Source organism: Macaca nemestrina, chromosome 4 (genome assembly GCF_043159975.1).
Source record: "Macaca nemestrina isolate mMacNem1 chromosome 4, mMacNem.hap1, whole genome shotgun sequence".
NCBI lineage: Eukaryota > Metazoa > Chordata > Mammalia > Primates > Cercopithecidae > Macaca > Macaca nemestrina.
The window spans coordinates 116,002,653-116,021,802 of NC_092128.1; the positions used below are offsets into that span (position 1 = coordinate 116,002,653).

Consider the following 19,150-nt stretch of genomic DNA (forward strand, 5'->3'; position numbering starts at 1 on the left):
TGTGTCAGCATGAAATGCCAGTCTCCTGAATGACAGGTGAGGGATCCTTACCACGTGGCTAGTTGTGAGCATCTGCCTTTCATGTTTTAATTCCATTCATGACACATTTCCTTTCCATACCTGTTCCCAGAGCCTTCCGCAGCCACTTGGACCATCCAGGCAACACGATGAGTGATAGGAGAGGATTGGGGGATGCCCTGAGGTTCTGAGAGGGGAGATGGGGGGATATGAACTGATTCTGCGGGGAGATCCAGGGAGACACACCTGGACCTGGGAGAGGATCTGGGTGTAAACACACGCTAGTCTGGGAGGGCTTCTGGGTGGATGTACCCTGGTCCTAAGAGGGGATCTGGGGGACACACCTTGGTTTCAGGATGGGATCTGTGGGGGACATACCCCAGTCCTGAGAGGGATTCTGGTCAGTGTACCCTGGTCCTGGAAGCTGAAGTGGGCATCACTGGTAGGAGGCGGTGGAACGCAAGGCACGTCCAGAGGGACTGGAAGATGTGGGCTGAGTGAGGTCGAGTCGAGGGGAGGCGTGTGGGCAGACGCTGAGCCTTATGCTCCCATGCACAATGCTTTGAGGGAAATCATTTCATGTCCTGTGGCCTCAGCTGGAAGGAGATGGCTCTGGCTGGTGGAGAGGGGTCAGGGCTGGCTTCTGTGTGTCTGTGCTCACAGAGGGGAGCTCCTGAGCCTAGCGGGAAAGAGACATCATGAACACGTTTTGAGGGTCAGTGCACAGGCAAGGGCATGGAGGCAGGGGAGCAGACACATTGGGGAGTTCGGCGGTGGTTTTCTTTTTGTTTCTTCCTGGGGGATGAATGCATAACTCAGAGGCACTGTGGTCAGCGGCTTTGTGAGCAGGGAGAACATTGTCCTCAGTTCACAAAACAGGAGTTCGGCTCAGGAGGCTCAGAAAACACCTCCTAGGGATGTGCCTGTGGACAGGTCTGCACTGTATGGCCCGCGCTGACTGCCTGGGTTTACAGGAGAGCACAACGGGGGACTGCTATTCTGAAATGCAAATTCCTAACATTAAAACCTCTCATCCTGTCCCAGCTGAACCAGTTTTGATCCAGGATGGGAAGTGATGGAACAGATGGAGATGGCTGTAGCAGCAGTGCCCTTGCTCCGAGCCTCCTGGCAGTGCCAGGGGTGGAGGCCGCCGGCTGTCACGCTCTTCTCCACTCTGTTTACACATTGGCTGCCTCTGTTCCCCAATGCCAGATCGTTCTTGCCCAGTTTGATAAGTTATGTTTCAACACCAGTAGTAGCATGTGCTTCACCTTAAGCCCTGGGGAGCACCTCTTAATTTCCTGGTTTATGATGCCAGTGTTGGCTTTTACCAGCCAGGATGCATCCTTGGGTGCTCTGTGCCTACTTACTGCTAACTTTTGCAGCAACCCATGAAGAAGGTGACAACAGATACAGCCAATAGGAGCTTTCTCCTTTCCCTCCTGTACTGTTTAGTTCCAGTAGCCTGCGGTTGCCCTGCAGAATCTTTGAGGCTTTAAGGGTCTGGTCTGCTCCTGCTGAGGCAGGTGCCAGTCTCAAGGGGCTAGGCTTCTGCCAGCATTCTTATGAGGGGAAATACTACAGTAGCTCTCACTGTCCTCTCCTCTACCTTCTCAGGGCAGCCCATAGAACAAGAGGCTCTGGAAGACAAGGGTGGGGTGGGGAATGGGGGCTTGCCTGTTTCATTGCACTACTTCCTGTCTGTCTGGAAAGTTGTCTGCTGTACTTAGGAAAGGTTTACCTGAATTGTCAGTGTGCCTGAGACTGATTCCTTTCGGGGGATTTGAATGAGCTAAAATGACCCCTTCTCTCAACACAGCAAAACAAAGAAACAGAACAAAGGGTCACCGTGGGCCCCTGCCCTTCATCTGTCCTTGCCTGCAGGGTCTGGGCAGAATAGAAGAAGGTCAAGGTACCAAGATGTTCTTTCTGAGTTGTCAGATCTCTTTAAAATTAATTTCAGCCCTCTGTATCGTGGTTAGAAATGTAAGGACTTTATTCTGCTTAATAAATCTGAGAACTGTGTCCCTGAAAATTTAAATAACCCAGGAAAGATAACGGAGCAAATAACAGAGTCGCCAGTGGCAGAGCCAGGGTGAGCCCGGGATCTTCCAAGGAAAGCACGTGGCTGTTTCTTCCTTTAGTGGCCACAGACTTCCTCAGCTAAAAAATGCTCACACAGACGTTTTAGGCTTGCAAATAACCCAGCTAAAATGCTCCAAAGGGGTGTGAAGGTTCTTTTAACAGGGCTTTTTCTGTTTCTGAACAAAAATGTCAAAAGTTGTTTTTTTGAAATAGAAAAGCCTTAGAGAGACTGATCAAGAAGAAAAAGAGCAGACACAAATAAGGAGCATGAGGGATGAGAAAGGCTGCAGATAAAGCAGGGATTAAAAATAGATAATGGGGAAATGCTGAGAATAATTTTATGCCAGTATATTTGAAGAGAGACAAAATGGCCAAATTTCCAGAAACAGTGTGAGTTACCAAAGATGATCCCCAAAGAAAAAGAAAGCCTGAAAAATCCTGTAATTATTAAAAAGATTGATTCAGTAATTTATAAGCTCATCAAAAAGTAAACAGCAAGCCCAGATGGTTTTACAGATGAGTTAGACAGAACTTCAAGGAAAACGCAATTCCAATTTGATCAGTCACAGCGTGGAAAGCTCGCTCTCTGAGCCCAGGTCGAGCTGGCTGGTGATTAGGGAGGACAGAGCTCGGATTCCCACATCTCACAGAGGCCTGTCACGTGGATGGCAGGGAAAGCCTCTCTCTCAGTCCTGTTTTCATTAGCGGTTTGGCTTCTTGGTGTTGAAGTGGATTGGGTGGGCGTCGGGTGGACGCTTGGTCCCTGCCCTGCTGCTGTTTCATGCACCAGGTTCTAGGAGCGAGGGGCAGGGCATGCTGCCTGGTCGGGGCGACGTGGCTCCTGTGTGCTGTCAGCCCTCTGCCATTGCCAGGACACCCATGCAAGTGGAACTGAGGTCCAGGGTGTCTGTGATCAGTATCAGAGGCTCTAGAATGCTCCCGGCTCCCAATTTGTTGGTCATATGCTGGGTAGTGGAGGTGACCTGCTCCATGGCCTTCTGGAGCAGCCCCTGCCCAGCCTCCTTCCTGCCTTGAATGCCAGCATCGCTTCTGGGGACCGTCAAAAGTGGTACTGGAGGCATCCCCCTCCTGCATGGATGTCACACATCTGGCTCCATGCTGAGGCATCCTGTTGCCCTGTGGCTGGCACAGCCTGCTGGGTTCTTCAGTCTCCTTAGCTCTCCAGGAGCACCACATTGGGCCCCCCAGTCACCTCCTTCTGCTTGGTTTTTGTGGCTTGTGTGGCATAGTTTGCTCTGTATCAGCTCCGGGAATCCCAGAGTCTCCTCCCTGTCATTCTGTGGCCAGTGCTGCAATATTGTCGAGGAAGATGCCGGAGCTGGTTGTCGCCTTGGACTGTCTGTGGGAGGCTCTCTGGCATGTCCTGGGGGACTGTGAGGAGGTTTGTGGGGACCTAGTTGTTTGCCACATGTGTCTGGTTTTTTTTTTGCTTGTTTGTTTGAGACAGAGTCTCATTCTGTCACCCCGGCTGGAGTACAGTGGCATAGCTCGACTCACTGCAACCTCTGCCTCCCGGGTTCAAGCGATTCTCCTGCCTCAGCCTCCCGAGTAGCTGGGATTACAGGCATGTGCCACCATGCCCAGCTAATTTTATATTTTTAGTAGAGATGGGTTTTCACCATGTTGGTCAGGCTGATCTCAAACTCCTGACCTCCTGTGATCTGCCCGCCTCAGCCTCCCAAAGTGCTAGGATTAAAGGTGTGAGCCATCTTGAGTGGCCTTGCCACATCTGTCTTTTTCCTAGTTTGTTTGAAGTCTGCATGGCAGATGGAGGTGGTGGCCAACGTGTGGCTCCTGGACACACTGGTCTTCTTGGTTCTCCCTGATGGAACAGCCCAGGCTCAGAAGCCACATGCCAAGGTATAGAGCCCAGGTGTGGCTGGGAGAGGAAGGGTCCCTGAGCCTACCAGGGCCTACCTCCATGTGATGAGGACATGGGATCTGCTGTGCTGTGGGCATCTGGTAGTCTGTGAGGGAGAGAGCAGATCTGCTACATGTGCAGCCTGGCCCTCTGATGACTAGGGAACTGGGCCCAGCTATGTCTAGTATAGTGACATGAAGTGACCCATGGAGGGGACCTCTGACAGGGTGAGGGACTCGGCACACACAGCTGCAGGCTGCAGGGAGCTTTGCAGTTTCCCACCGGGCTTTCCTGGAAGAGCCCGGGGAGCAGAGCCGCAAGTGGGGGAGAGCAGCAACGGGAAGGCAGGCTCTGACCCCGCCCGCTGAGGAAGACAGAGCTCAGAGAGCCTGTCTGGAGTCAAGTGGCCCCTTGGGAAAGCACGTCAGTTAGAATATGGTTTGGCTGCTAGTAACTGACCTGGAAAATGGTGGCTTAAACAAAATAGAAATTGTCTTTCTCATGGGCAGAAGTCTGGAGGGAGGTAGCCCGGGGCTGGTGTGGTCAGCTCAGGCTGCGTAACAGAGACAGGGTGGCTGCAGCAAGAGAAGTGTATTTCCTCACAGTTCTGGAGGCTGCAGAGTCCAAGATCAAGGTATTGTCAGGGCTGGTTCCATCTGAGGCCCCTCTCCTTGACTTACCGATGGCCATCTTCTCCCTGTGTCCTCACATGGTCTTCCCTGTGTGCACACACCCTTGGTGTCTCTCTGTGTCTCCTAATTTCCTCTTAGGAGGAGAAGAGAAATGCAGCCACATTGGATTAGGGCCCACCCAATTACCTCATTTTAATTTAATACCTCCCTAAAGGCCCTGTCTTCAAATATAATTGCCACATTGGGTGTTAGGGCTTCAACCTATGAATATGGAGGGGAGGGTCTATTTAGTCCATAGCAGCCACAAAACAACATGTTATTTTATTTCAAATAAAAGTCAAGTGTATGATTTAAAAATAAGGAGATGCTGCATGTGAGTCCTGGATGAGTGTGCCTGGAGTGGTGAGTGCACAGCTGTGGGCTCCCTGGATGGCCAAGTGCAAATAGAAGTACACATCGCCACCCGTGTGCGGCTGGTGGACAAGCAGGCCTGGGCTGGGGGACGGCCCCTTCCTGCTGGGTTTCCTCCCTTTCTCCTATCCCCACTCTTACTTGAGCTGCACGTGGCAGGAGGCGGGAGAGAGGATCCTGCCAGATTCTCAGCTGGCTCTGATGGACTGTGGCTGGGCAGCTCCCTGACTGGCTCCAGGCCTCGGATCCACCAGCCCTGAGTGTGGCTGGTTGTGGGTGATGAGGGGCAGTGCTATCTATACCTGACCACACTGCACCCTTAGCCTGCTCCTCTGCTCAGGGCCTGCTGTCCACCCTGGAAGGAGACTCCTTTTTGCAGCACTGCCACAACTTTAGAGGCCATTATTGTTTATTTTTTTCCAACCTCCTTCTGGTTTGTCTCGTTGGTGATTTTACCTTGCAGAACAATGGTTGGTAGAGGTGCAGTCGTGAGTCCTCGTTAATAGGTGTGTAGTGAATGAATGCGATAGAGTGTGATTGGGGAATTGATCCTGTAGCTTCCTTGGCCCAGCACTCCCAGCAGTGGCCTCTTTGTGTGTGCATCTCATGCACATGCTTTTGTGACCTTGCCAGTCAACTTGGGGGTGAGAGGTATGGGTGAGGACAAGTGGAGATGGCCCTCACCTTCCAGAAGTGTCCTGCCTGGAGTTGGTGCTAGGAGAAAGGAAGGGCCCTGAACTCCACCAGCAGTATGGATGGAGGACACCATGGCTAGAACACTCACCAGGCTTGGGGCAGGGTGGAGGGTACCAGGCTTGGGGCAGGGCGGAGGGTACCAGGGCTGTTCTGGCTGTAGAGATGCTCTCAGAAGTGACCAGTGCCAGGGCTTCAGGAGGCGGCCTTGACTGAACTGAATAGGGACGTACTATGGGGAAGAGCAAGAATGATCAGGGCTTTGAGGGACGTGTAGGGATTTGCCAGGTAGAGGCAAGGAGGTGGGAACTGAAGGAGGCATTCAGGCAGCAAATTGAGGTGGAGGTGGTCACAGGTCCTCGTTTGGTGAGCGTGAGCTCTGCCTTCCTTCTGCTTGGAGAGGTTGGGGATATGGGCTGGAAGTGCAGCTCCACTGTGTGGTAAAGACCACTTGGGGGCTTCAGGGTGTTCATGGCCCCCAACAAGGGTCTAGCCTGAGGTCTGTGTCTTTCACAGCTGGAGAGCACAGGGTGAGAGGCATAGGAGGTCACCCTCAGCGTCCTCCTCCTCTGCCTGCACCCTGTCCAGGAAGCCCTGTATCCCTGAGTTCAGCTTCCTCTTCCATCATATGGAGCTGGCCCCTCCCAGAGCCCTGGCTGTTCCTCCGATGCCATTATTAAATCAGAATTCCAAAAATAATATGCAGCTATTTAAAGCACACACTCAATTTGTTATCCTAACAAGGTAAATGGAACAATTTTGAGTTCTCATCATGTGAAGAAATTTATCAAGAGAAAGACGACTTCCATTTAAGTGATGCAGTATGGATTTTTAAACAGGGCTAGCCCACGGACAGCACCTTCTCAAACCACTACAGTTGTGATTTTTTTTTTTCCATTTTTTAAACATCTTTATTGAGTTTATATACCATAAAGTTCAATTAAATAAACTTTGTTCAATTGAATAAAGTTCAGTTAAATGCTATTTCCTATATTTTAGAGCTATTATTATATAGAATTATACAAGAATCTTAATCTTATTACACCTTAATCTTATTTCATACATATGTCAAATGATCTTATGAAAGAAAATTAGTATACAATAATCTAAATTTAGGATATTTTTATTATCCCCCAAAGATACCTTGTATCCATTAGCAGTCATTCTCCATATATAACCACATCTACCCTCCAGCAAGACGTAGGCACCCGCTAATTTATTTTCTGTGCAGTCACTCTCCATATATAACCACACCTACCCTCCAGCAAGACGTAGGCACCCGCTAATTTGTTTTCTGTCTCTATAGATTTACCTGTTCTGGACCTTTGATACAAATGGAATCGTATAATAGGTGATCTTTTGTGACTGGCTCCTTCCACTTAGCATAATGTTTTTGAGGTGCATCCAGATCTTAGCATGTTTTAGTATTTCATTCTTTTTTATGGACAAATAATATTCCACTGTATGGATGCATCACATTTTATTTATCTGTTCACAGTTGATACATATTTGGGTTGTTTCCACTCTGACTATAATAAGTAATGCTGCTATAAAAAATCACGTGCAAGTTTTTGTGTGAACACATCTTCATTTCTTTTGGATAAATACCTAGGAGTAGAATTGCTCGGTCTTGTGGTAACTCTATGGTTAGCATTTTAAGGAGCTGCTCGACTGTTTTCTAAAGTGGCTGCACCATTTTCCATCCCTACCAGGAATATGCAAAGCCTCTAGTTTCTCCATATTCAGAGTCTTTTTTTGTTAGTTAAAATTAAACTGTTTTTATTTTCAACTACTTGTAGATTCACATGTAGTTGTAAGAAATAACACAGAGAGATCCCATGTGCCCTTTACCCAGCTTCCCCAATGCCAACATCTGCAGAACTGTGGAGCGATATCACAACCAGGATATTGACATTGGGACAGCCAAGATATGGAACATCCATCACCCTGAGGATCCCTCTTGTTTTCTTTAAATAGCCACACTCACTTCCCTCCACAACACCTTCATTCTGAAGACCTGGCAATCACTGACCTGTTAACCCATTTCTATAAATCTGTAATTTCAAAAAGTTCATATAAATGGAATCATACAATATGTAGACATTTGGGATTGGCTTTTTTTCACTCAGCATAATTATTTGGAGATTCATCCATATTGTTGAATATATCAATATTTGTTTCTTTTTATTACTAAGTGGCATTCTGTGGTGTGGCTATATCACAGTTTGTTTAATTGTTGGCCAATTGAAGAATGTCTTGGTAGTTTCCAGCTTTGGCCTATTAGGAATAAAGCTGCTATGAACATTCATGCACAGGTTTTTGAGTGAACATAGGTACTAATTTTTCTGGCACGAATACCTCAAAGTACAGTTGCTGGGTCATATGGAAGTTACCTATTTAGTTTACTGAGAAATAGTGAAACTTTCCCAGAATGGTTGTACCATTTATGTACCCAGCAACATATCCATGTCTTTTGCCTACTTTCTAATTGGATTTTTAAAATTGCTGGGCCTTGAGAGTTCTTTATATGTTCTAGATAACAGTACTTTTTTTGGATATGTGGTTTGTGAATATTTTCTCAAAGCTTGTAGTTTATCATTTCATTCTTTTAGTAGAGTCTTTTTGAGAGCAAATATTTTTAATTTTGATGAGGTTTAATTCACCAATTTTTTCTTTTGTACTTCTGGTGTCAAGTCTAAAGACTTTTTGCCTAGCCTTAGTTCTTATGTGTTTTTCTAAAAGTTTTATATTTTACGTTTAAATCTATAACGTATTTTAATTTAATTTTTGCATAAGGTATGAGGTTTAGGTGAAGAGTCATTTGTTTTTGTTTATGAATGTCAAGTTGCTGTAGCATTTGTTGAAAAGACTACCCTTCCTCCATTGAATTACTTTTGAACCTTTGTCAAAAATTTGTTGTGCATATTTGTGTGGTCTATTTGTAGATTCTAGATTCTGTTTTATTGTCTTATGTGTTATCTGTCAACCAACTTCACACTGTCTGGATTATTTTTGTTTTATAACAAGCCTTGAAATCAGGTAAGCTGATTTCTTCTACCTTATTGTTCATTTTCAAAATTATGTTAGGTCATCTTATTCCTTTTCCTTTACATTTAAGTGTTAGAATAATTTTGCCTATAGGTACTAAAGAATTTGCTGGGATTTTGATAGGATTTATATTAAAACTGTATATCGATTTGGAAAGGGTTAACATCTTTACTAAGTTGAGTCTTCCAATCCATGAACATGGTATGTCTCTCCATTTATTTAGATCTTCTCTGATCTCTTTAATCAGTCTTTTACAGTTTTTAACATACAAGTCCTATCTATGTTTTGTTAGATTTATACCTAAGTATTTCATTTTTGAGCAACAGTAAATGGTATTGTATCTTAAATATCAGTGTCCATGTGTTTATTACTAGTATATAGAAATGTAATTGACGGCCAGTGATGATGAGCATTTTTTCATGTGTCTGTTGGCTGTATGAATGTCTTCTTTTGAGAAATGTCTGTTCATATCCTTTGCCCACTTTTTAATGGGGTTGTTTTTTTTTTCTTGTAAATTTGTTTGAGTTCTTTGTAGGTTCTGGATATTAGCCCTTTGTCAGATGAGTAGATTGCAAAAATTTTCTCCCATTCTGTAGGTTGCCTGTTCACTCTGATGGTAGTTTCTTTTGCTGTGCAGAAGCTCTTTAGTTTAATGAGATCCCATTTGTCAATTTTGGCTTTTGCTGCCGTTGCTTTTGGTGTTTTAGACATGAAGTCTTTGCCCATGCCTATGTCCTGAATGGTACTACCTAGGTTTTCCTCTAGGGTTTTTATGGTATTAGGTCTAACATTTAAGTCTCTAATCCATCTTGAATTAATTTTCATATAAGGAGTAAGGAAAGGATCCAGTTTCAGCTTTCTACTTATGGCTAGCCAATTTTCCCAGCACCATTTATTAAATAGGGAATCCTTTCCCCATTTCTTGTTTCTCTTAGGTTTGTCAAAGATCAGATGGCTGTAGATGTGTGGTATTATTTCTGAGGACTCTGTTCTGTTCCATTGGTCTATATCTCTGTTTTGGTATCAGTACCATGCTGTTTTGGTTACTTTAGCCTTGTAGTATAGTTTGAAGTCAGGTAGTGTGATGCCTCCAGCTTTGTTCTTTTGACTTAGGATTGTCTTGGAGATGCGGGCTCTTTTTTGGTTCCATATGAACTTTAAAGCAGTTTTTTCCAATTCTCTGAAGAAAGTCATTGGTAGCTTGATGGGGATGGCATTGAATCTATAAATAACCTTGGGCAGTATGGCCATTTTCACGATATTGATTCTTCCTATCCATGAGCATGGTATGTTCTTCCATTTGTTTTTGTCCTCTTTTATTTCACTGAGCAGTGGTTTGTAGTTCTCCTTGAAGAGGTCCTTTACATCCCTTGTAAGTTGGATTCCTAGGTATTTTATTCTCTTTGAAGCAATTGTGAATGGAAGTTCATTCATGATTTGGCTCTCTGTTTGTCTGTTACTGGTGTATACAAATGCTTGTGATTTTTGCACATTAATTTTGTATCCTGAGACTTTGCTGAAGTTGCTTATCAGCTTAAGGAGATTTTGGGCTGAGACAATGGGGTTTTCTAAATATACAATCATGTCATCTGCAAAGAGGGACAATTTGACTTCTTCTTTTCCTAACTGAATACCCTTGATTTCTTTCTCTTGCCTGATTGCCCTAGCCAGAACTTCAGAGAAATGCAAATCAAAACCACAATGAGATACCATCTCACACCAGTTAGAATGGCGATCATTAAAAAGTCAGGAAACAACAGGTGCTGGAGAGGATGTGGAGAAATAGGAACACTTTTACACTGTTGGTGGGATTGTAAACTAGTTCAATCATTATGGAAAACAGTATGGCAATTCCTCAAGGATCTAGAACTAGATGTACCATATGACCCAGCCATCCCATTACTGGGTATATACCCAAAGGATTATAAATCATGCTGCTATAAAGACACATGAACACGTATGTTTATTGCGGCACTATTCACAATAGCAAAGACTTGGAATCAACCCAAATGTCCGTCAGTGACAGACTGGATTAAGAAAATGTGGCACATATACACCATGGAATACTATGCAGCCATCAAAAAGGATGAGTTTGTGTCCTTTGTAGGGACATGGATGCAGCTGGAAACCATCACTCTTAGCAAACTATCACAAGAACAGAAAACCAAACACCGCATGTTCTCACTCATAGGTGGGAACTGAACAATGAGATCACTTGGACTCGGGAAGGGAACATCACACACCGTGGCCTATCATGGGGAGGGGGGAGGGGGGAGGGGGGAGGGATTGCATTGGGAGTTATACCTGATGTAAATGACGAGTTGATGGGTGCTGACGAGTTGATGGGTGCAGCACAGCAACATGGTACAAGTATACATATGTAACAAGCCTGCATGTTTTGCACATGTACCCTAGAACTTAAAGTATAATAATAATAAAAAAAAATATTATAAAAGATTACTGTGAAAATTTTACTTGTACCCTAGAATATATATGAACAAAAAATAAAATTTTAATTAAAAAAAAAAAAAGAAATGTAATTGACTTTTGTGTATTGATCTTGTGTCCTGTGACCTTCTGAACTTAATTATTTATTCTAGGAATCTTTTTGGTACAATTTTCTTTTGTTTCTGCTTTTGTAACATCCATTGTATTTCCCATATAGACCATCATATTACTTTTATTTCTTCCTTTCCAATCTGTATGCCTTTTCTTTCCTTTTCTGAACTTACTGCACTAATAAGACTTTCCCATGAGATGTTGAATATGAGTAATGGGAGCCAACATCCTTGCCTTGTTCCCAGTGAAAGCATTCAATGTTTGACTATTAAGTATAATCTTAGGTGTAGGCTTTTTCTGAATATTCCTTATCAAGGAGACGAAGTTTTTTTCTATTTTCATTTTTCTGAAAGTTTTCATCATAAATAGATGTTGAATTTTGTCAAATTCTTTTTCGATATCAATTGCTATGTGTTTTTTTTTTTATTCTGTTGATGTGGTGTGTAGCACTGATTGATGTTTCAATTTTGAATTAGCATTACATCCCTGGATTAAACCCCATGTGTTTGGGGTATATACTTCTTGTTGCATATCACTGAATTGCTATCTTGTAAAAGATTTTTATATCTATATTTCTAAAGTGCATTTATAGTTCTTTATTTAGTCATTCTTATGATGGTTTTTTTACAGTCTTGATTAGTTATTTTGGCATCTCTGTCTTGGTATTGATGTGTGTTGACTGTCTTTGTTCACTTGATGAGCTTGTTCTAGTTCTTGGTATGATGAGTGATGGTTTGCTGGAACCTAAGCATTTGGAATGTTATGTATGAAGCTCTGTATGTTATTTGGACGTTTTGTTTTTGATGATTTTCTGTGACATGACTCTGGCTGGGAAAGGAGGGCTGCTGTCTCTTTACTGCCAGATGGAGTTACAAGTTTAGGCTCCACATTGGGCCTCTGTTGACACCATGTGGGGAGGGCTCCTTCTCACTGCTGAGCAGGAGTGAGGGTTCTAGTCCCTCATGGTCCCCACTAATAGCACCTGGCTCGTGGGAGGAGAATGAGATCCCCTTGGTTCCCACTGACTCAGAGCTGGGGGATGCTTGTTACCAGCAGGTGGAGAAGAAAGGCTTGGCTCACTCTGGGAGTGGGTGGGGCTGGGGCACAGAGTTTTCAGTGTCTCTGGCCTGGAGTAGGTAGGTTTATGTCTGAAAGTTTTCTTCTTGTGAGGCTGCCCAGTCCTGGACCTTTGGCTGAAGAGAGGTGCTTTTGTTGTGTTTTCCTTTGGTCTGTGCCTATTGGTGTTGCTGACTTGACCACTTCTCCAGCACTCAGTCTGGCATATGTGAGGCTAAAGAAACCTCAGGAACTCACCTTTATGTCATTTCTTGGTCTCAAGATTTCTGCCTTCTTCCCTCTGACTTTTAGTCTTGCTTGTTTGATGTGTAACATCCAGGACTTTCAGTTGTGTTCAGCAGGAGGAATAGGGAAAAATACTTCTCCATGTTCCCAGAAGTAGAATCTTCACAATTGTCACTGAAGTATCTAGTTTTTGTTAAGAGTACATTTAAGTCAGTCACATTTTGATAGTCAAGATAAATGCGTTAAGATTTTTATATAACCTTCATAGGACACTGGGGTACTTTGTATGACCCATAGTCATATTAGCTTTTATACTTTTGATTTCTGGGTTTTTAAAGTATTTTGTTGGCTAGAGCTTATTGACATGATCTGTTCTTGGCACTAATGTTTACTGCTGCTTGGGCCTTGAGGGTTTTGAGATTGGATGTGCATTTCAGGTGGAATATTTATAATGTGAATGAGCTATTTCATCTTTTTTTTTTTTTTAATCAGAAATGAATGCTGAGTCTTATCAGATGGCTGCTTGCTTCCTGTGGGAAAGGGTTTGTACCTTAGTCTGTGGTTATTAACTTATATTGGCTTAGGTGCTGCTGCAAATCCAATGGACGGAGCTAATGCTGAGCCGTTGGTTGGAAATGCAGTTGTCCTTAGGAATGTCATGTGACAGTGGCTTACAGAAGTGACATAGCTCTTTTTGTCTTACATATACATTCCAGGGTAGGCACTTTATGGTGGTGCGACAGGTGTGATCCATGAAACCCTCAGCAGTCTCCATCCAGCTCACCACCTGTGTCCCTAGTGTGTTGCCTTCGTCTTCCTAAACCAAGATGGTAGGTGGAGATCTGGCTGTTACGACTGTGTTCCCAACAACACCAGGAGAAGAAGGGAAGAGGGACAAGCTGTTTTTTTTTTTTTTTTAATTTTACCCTTCATGTTAGATTGAGGATACATGTACAGGTTTGTTATGTGAATGTACTGTGTGATACTCAGGTTTGAGGTACGATTGATCCCATAACCCAGATACTAGTACCCAATAGCTAGTTTTCAACCTTTGCCTCCCTCCTTCCCTGTCTCCCCCTTTTTGGAGTCCCCAGTGTCTGTTCTTCCCATATTTATGTCTATATGTATCCAATGTTTAGCTTCCACTTATAAGTGAGAACATGTGGTATTTGGTTTTCTGTCCCTGTGTTACTTCAGTGGCCTCCAGCTGCATCCATGTTGCTGCAAAGGACATCATTTCATTCTTTTTTATGGCTGCATAGTATCCCATGGTGCATACGTACCACATTTTCTTTATCCAGCTCACCATTGATGGGCACCTGTGTTGATTTCATGTCTTTTATTGTAAATAGTGCTGTGATATGCATACACATGTATGTGCCTTTTTGGTAGAATGATTTATTTTCTTTTGGATATGTACCCAGTAATGGGATTGCTGGATTTGATGGCAGTTCTGTTTTAAGTTCTTTGTGAAATCTCCAAATTACTTTCCACAGTGGCTGAACTAATTTACGTTCCCACCAGCAGTATATTCCCACCAAATGTTCCTTTTTCTTTGTGGCTTCACCAGCATCTGTTGTTTTTTGACTTTTTGATAATAGCCACTTTGACTGTTGTGAAATGGTATCTCATGGTGGTTTTGATTTGCATTTCTGTAATGATTAGTGATGATGAGCATTTTTTCATGTTTGTTGGCTCCTTGTATTTCTTCTTTTGAGAAGTGACTGTTCATGTCCTTTGCCCAGTTTTTAATGAAGATTATTTGGTTTTTGCTAGAACAATATGTTTTTAAGGAACATTTCCAAAGTTTCCACATGACCTTTCAAGTTATGTCTCCTTGGCCATATCTAGCTGCATGGGAGGCTGGAAAATATGATCTTTATTCCAGGTAGCCAAGAACCCCAGTGAAAATAAGGGGCTCTCTTGTGAGGCCAGCAGTGGAGCAGGGCTACTGGGGACAGCCAGCTGATGGCTGGGTAACTCTGCCACAGCTGGTTCTTGCAGCACCCTATGCCACGGCTGAATAGTCCACGTGAGCTCCAGTCTCCCATGCTGGGGGCCATGTGCAGGAAGTTGGGGTGTGTGCCAGGGGCTTCCCAGCAGCCTTTCTTTCCTTCCTGGGATCAGTGCTTGTGACTCTGGATGCTCCCCCATCACCTGTCACATTTTTATTCTCCTTGGAGTTCAGTATTTTGCATTTTTCAGTTCCTCAGATATTGTCATCCCCTGAGCCAAGGTGGGCGCCAAGGTGGAGGCCACATGGTGGCTGCGGCAGAGCTTCATGGGAGCTACTTGGGGGATATAGTGAGGGCTCGGGTGGGGACTGCAGTGGGACCCTTGGTAGGGGCAGGTTCTCAGTGTAGACCTTGGCTTTGCTTAGGGCACACCTCCAGGCCACAGACTCTGGGGCCAGGACTCAGGCAGCTGAGACATAGACTTAGCCCCACTTGGCATCAGGCAGGGCTGGACCTGGTCTTTCTCCTCCGGAGTTTATGTGGAAGTAACTTACCAGGGGAAACTTCAAGTGTACCATATTTGTTCTCCCATTGTAAAATGGGCTGTGCACATGGAACGCTATCTGCCATGTGGAGCAGAGGGGTGAGGCCCTCATGGCCAACTGGGCTTTCGGGATCTGGGTGGCTATTTTCATTGTGGCTGCTCCTGTGGCCCCTGAGTGTGAAGGTGTCTGGGCACCTGTGCTCCTTCTGAAAAAGTCACACAGGATGGCGGCTGCTCCTGGGTCAGGGATGTAGCCTACGCAGGAGAGACTCTCAGGGCTGTGCCCGGCAGGCCTGCGAGGCTGAGGATGGAGAGGAGGCGGAAGCGTCTCAGTGCTGGGTGCCTGCGTGGCTCCTGCTGAGGCTCCTCAGAGGGAGGGAATGCTGTTGGCACTGAGCAAGGCAGGCCGCTGTGGAGGGGCTCGGAGCCGGAGGGCACGATGGGAGGGGTGGGGCTTCTTCCCCTCTCCAGCCTGTTTCCTCGCTTGTCAGTAGGATGTTCTACCTGATTCTACGTAAGATTTAAACTCTGCTCTTTTGCTTTTCGTTTCAAAGCAGATGGGAGGGGTATGGGAGGGACTGAGGGATGAGTCGGGGACCCTCACACCATATTTCTGGAACATGGTCTCTCAGACATAGGGGTGTGCCCAACAGGTCAAGGGCCAGCTGGGGTTGGGGTCAGGGAACATCCAACTGGAGGATGAGAATCAAAGTCCTACTTATTCCCTCAGTCCAGACAAGGAAACTGAGGCCTAGGAAGGGGTAAAGACTCTCCAGGATGGCATAGTTTGTTTTGAAAAATCCAAACATTTATTCTTTTCTCTTGGGGGAAAAAAGAAAATGCTTGACTTACACAGCTAAGGGAGAAATAAGAAGACAAAAACCAAGAAAGAATGCCACATGGTCCCCTGGGCCGCCTATCTATGTAAGAACAAGGGGACTTTCTGGGTACCTCAGGAGGACAGCTTGTTTCTTTAAGCCAATGTGGAAGACTCTTTCTGGGGTGTTGTTGGAGCAGTAGGGGGAGGGAGAGAGACCAGGTTGGGGCCCTGGTGGAGACAGCAGTGTTTTCGCAGCTGTAACCCTGCTGTTCGCTGAAACATAGGTCAAGACTCAGCAGCGTGCCCAGGGAGTAACGTGAGGGGCGCAGCAGGGAGGCCTGGGTGTTGGGGAGGCTGTGCCAGCCCTGGCTAGTGCTCCTGGAGGGAGTTGCTTGTTCAGTGGCAGTCCAGGCCTGGACGTGGGCCTACCCAGGCTCAGAGGCCAGGCACCCTTACTAGGGAGGGTGAGGTGAGGAGGAGTGGAGGGAGGGGGCCCTGCTGTCTAATCCGGTCCCTTCTCTTCTGTCCAGGAGCGGCTTCTCATGAGCCTCCTGCCCCGGAACGTTGCCATGGAGATGAAGGAGGACTTCCTGAAGCCCCCTGACAGGATTTTCCACAAGATTTACATCCAGAGGCACGACAATGTGAGGTAGGGCTGGTGCTGACCCGGCACAGCGGGGAGCCTGGGAAACTGAGGTGTGGAGGTAATGGTGAAGGTGGGGAGGTAATGACAGAAGTGGGGAAGGAATGGATGGAGGTGGGGAAAGAATGGGGGTGTGGAGGTAATGGTGGAGGTGGGGAAGTGATGTTGGAAGTGAGGAGGTGATAGGTGGAGGTGAGGAGGTAATAGGTGGAGGTGAGGGGGTTATAGTGGAGGTGTGGAGGTGGTAGTGGAGGTGAGGAGGTGATAGTGGAGATGTGGAGGTGGGGAGGTGATGTGGGAGGTGATGGAGGAGGTGAAGGGGTGATGGTGGAGATGGGGAGGTGATGGTGGAGGTAAAGGGGTGATGGTGGAGGTGAGGAGGTGATGGTGGAGGTGAGGAGGTGATAGTGGAGGTGTGGAGGTGATGTTGGAAGTGTGGAGGTGATAGTGTAGGTGTGGAGGTGAAGGGGTGACGGTGGAGGTGTGGAGGTGACGGTGGAGGTGTGGAGGTGATGGTGGAGGTGTGGAGGTGATAGTGGAAGTGTAGAGGTGAAGGGGTGACAGTGGAGGTGTGGAGGTGATGGTGGAGGTGAGGAGGTGATGGTGAAAGTGGGGAGGTGATGGTGGAGGTGAAGGAGTGATGGTGGAGGTGGGGAGGTGATGGAGGTGAAGCGGTGTTGGTGGAGGTGGGGAGGTGGTGGTGGAGGTGAAGAGGTGATAGTGGAGGTGGGGAGGTGATGGTGGAGGTGAGGAGGTGATGGTGCAGGTGTGGAGGTGATGATGCAGGTGAGGAGGTGATAGTGGAGGTGGGGAGGTGATGGTGGAGGTGGGGAGGTGATGGTGGAAGGTGAAGAGGTGATGGTGGAGGTGGGGAGGTGATAGTGGAAGTGGGGAGGTGATGATGGAGGTGAAGAGGTGATGGTGGAGTTGGGGAGGTGATGGTGGAGGTTAGGAGGTGATGGTGGAGGTGGGGAGGTGATGGTGGAGGTGGGGAGGTGATGGTGGAAGTGTGGAGGTGATAGTGGAAGTGTAGAGGTGATGGTGGAGGTGGGGAGGTGATGGTGGAGCTGGGGAGGTGATGGTGGAGGTATGGAGGTGGTCTTGGAGGTGCAGAGGTGATATTGGAGGTGTGGAGGTGATGGTGGAGGTGAGGAGGTGATGATGGAGGTGGGAAGGTGATGGTCGAGGTGGGGAGGTGATAGTGGAAGTATGGAGTTGATAGTGGGGGTGTGGAGGTGATGGTGGAGGTGGGGAGGTGATGGTGGAAGTGTGGAAGTGATGTTGGAGGTGTGGAGGTGATGGCGGAGTTGGAGAAGTGATAATGAAAGTGAGGAGATGATAGTGGAAGTGTGGGGGCTGATGGTTGAGGTGGGGAAGTGGTGATGGAGGTGATAGTGGAGATGATAGTGGAGGTGCAGAGGTGATATTGGAGGTGTGGAGGTGATAGTGGAGGTGAGGAGGTGATGGTGGAGGTGGGAAGGTGATGATGGAGATGGGGAGGTAATAGTGGAAGTATGGAGGTGACGTTGAAGGTGAGGAGGTGATAGTGGAGATGTGGAGGTGATGGTGGAGAATGGGAGGTGATGGTGGAGGTGAGGAGGTGATGGTGAAGGTGAGAAGGTGATGGAGATGGGAGGTGATAGTGGAAGTATGGAGGTGATGTTGGAGGTGAGGAAGTGATAGTGGAGGTGTGGAGGTGATGATGGAGGTGGGGAGGTGATAGTGGAAGTGTGGAAGTGATGGTGGAGGTGTGGAGGTGATGGTGGAGTTGGAGAAGTGATAATGGAAGTGAGGAGGTGATAGTGGAGGTGTGGGGGTGATAATGGAGGTGGGGAGGTGATGGTGGAGGTGTGGAGGTGATAGTGAAGGTGCGGAGGTGATATTGGAGGTGCAGAGGTGATGGTGGAGGTGAGGAGGTGATGGAGGTGGGAAGGTGATGGTGGAGGTGGGGAGGTGATAGAAGTATGGAGGTGATGATGGAGGTGTGGAGGTGATGGAGTTGGAGAAGTGATGATGGAAGTGAGGAAGTGATAGTGGAAGTGGGGAGGTGATGGTGGAGGTGGGTAACTGATGATGGGAGTGAAGAGGTGATGGAGGAGGCGAGGAGGTGATGGTAGAGGTGGGAAGGTGATAGTGGAAGTGTGGAAATGATGGTGGAGGTGTGGAGGTAATGGCGGAGTTGGAGAAGTGATAACGGAAGTGAGAAGGTGATAGTGGAAGTGTGGGGGGTGATAGTGGAAGTATGGAGGTGATGGCGGAGGTGTGGAGGTGATGATGGAGGTGTGGAGGTAATGGTGGAGTTGGAGAAGTGATGATGGAAGTGAGGAGGTGATAGTGGAGGTGTGGGGGATGATGGTGGAGGTGGGGTGATGGTGGAGGTGATGGTGGAGGTGGGTAACTGATGATGGGAGTGAAGAGGTGATGGAGGAGGCAAGGAGGCGAGGAGGTGATGGAGGAGGCAAGGAGGCGAGGAGGTGATGGTGGAGGTGGGGAGACAGGGGGAGTGTGTACAAAGGGTCTCAGTTGTGAAGGCAGATGTGGTCAGGAGGTTCAGGTGG

At 46.7% G+C, this 19,150-nt stretch overlaps 1 protein-coding gene across 6 annotated transcripts in view; it reads left to right on the forward strand.

The window, feature by feature from the left end:
- The window catches only part of LOC105494232 (adenylate cyclase 1), a 147,699-nt gene that overhangs the window by 22,196 nt on the left and 106,353 nt on the right, over positions 1-19,150 (forward strand). For all 6 annotated transcript variants that reach the window (XR_011622355.1, XM_071095152.1, XM_071095153.1 and 3 more), the window contains exon 3: positions 16,480-16,598. Coding sequence is in view for 5 of the 6 variants with exons in the window: in XM_071095152.1 (XP_070951253.1) it covers positions 16,480-16,598 (119 nt within the window). In the remaining variant the exon portion in view is untranslated. The remainder of the gene's footprint in view (positions 1-16,479; positions 16,599-19,150) is intronic.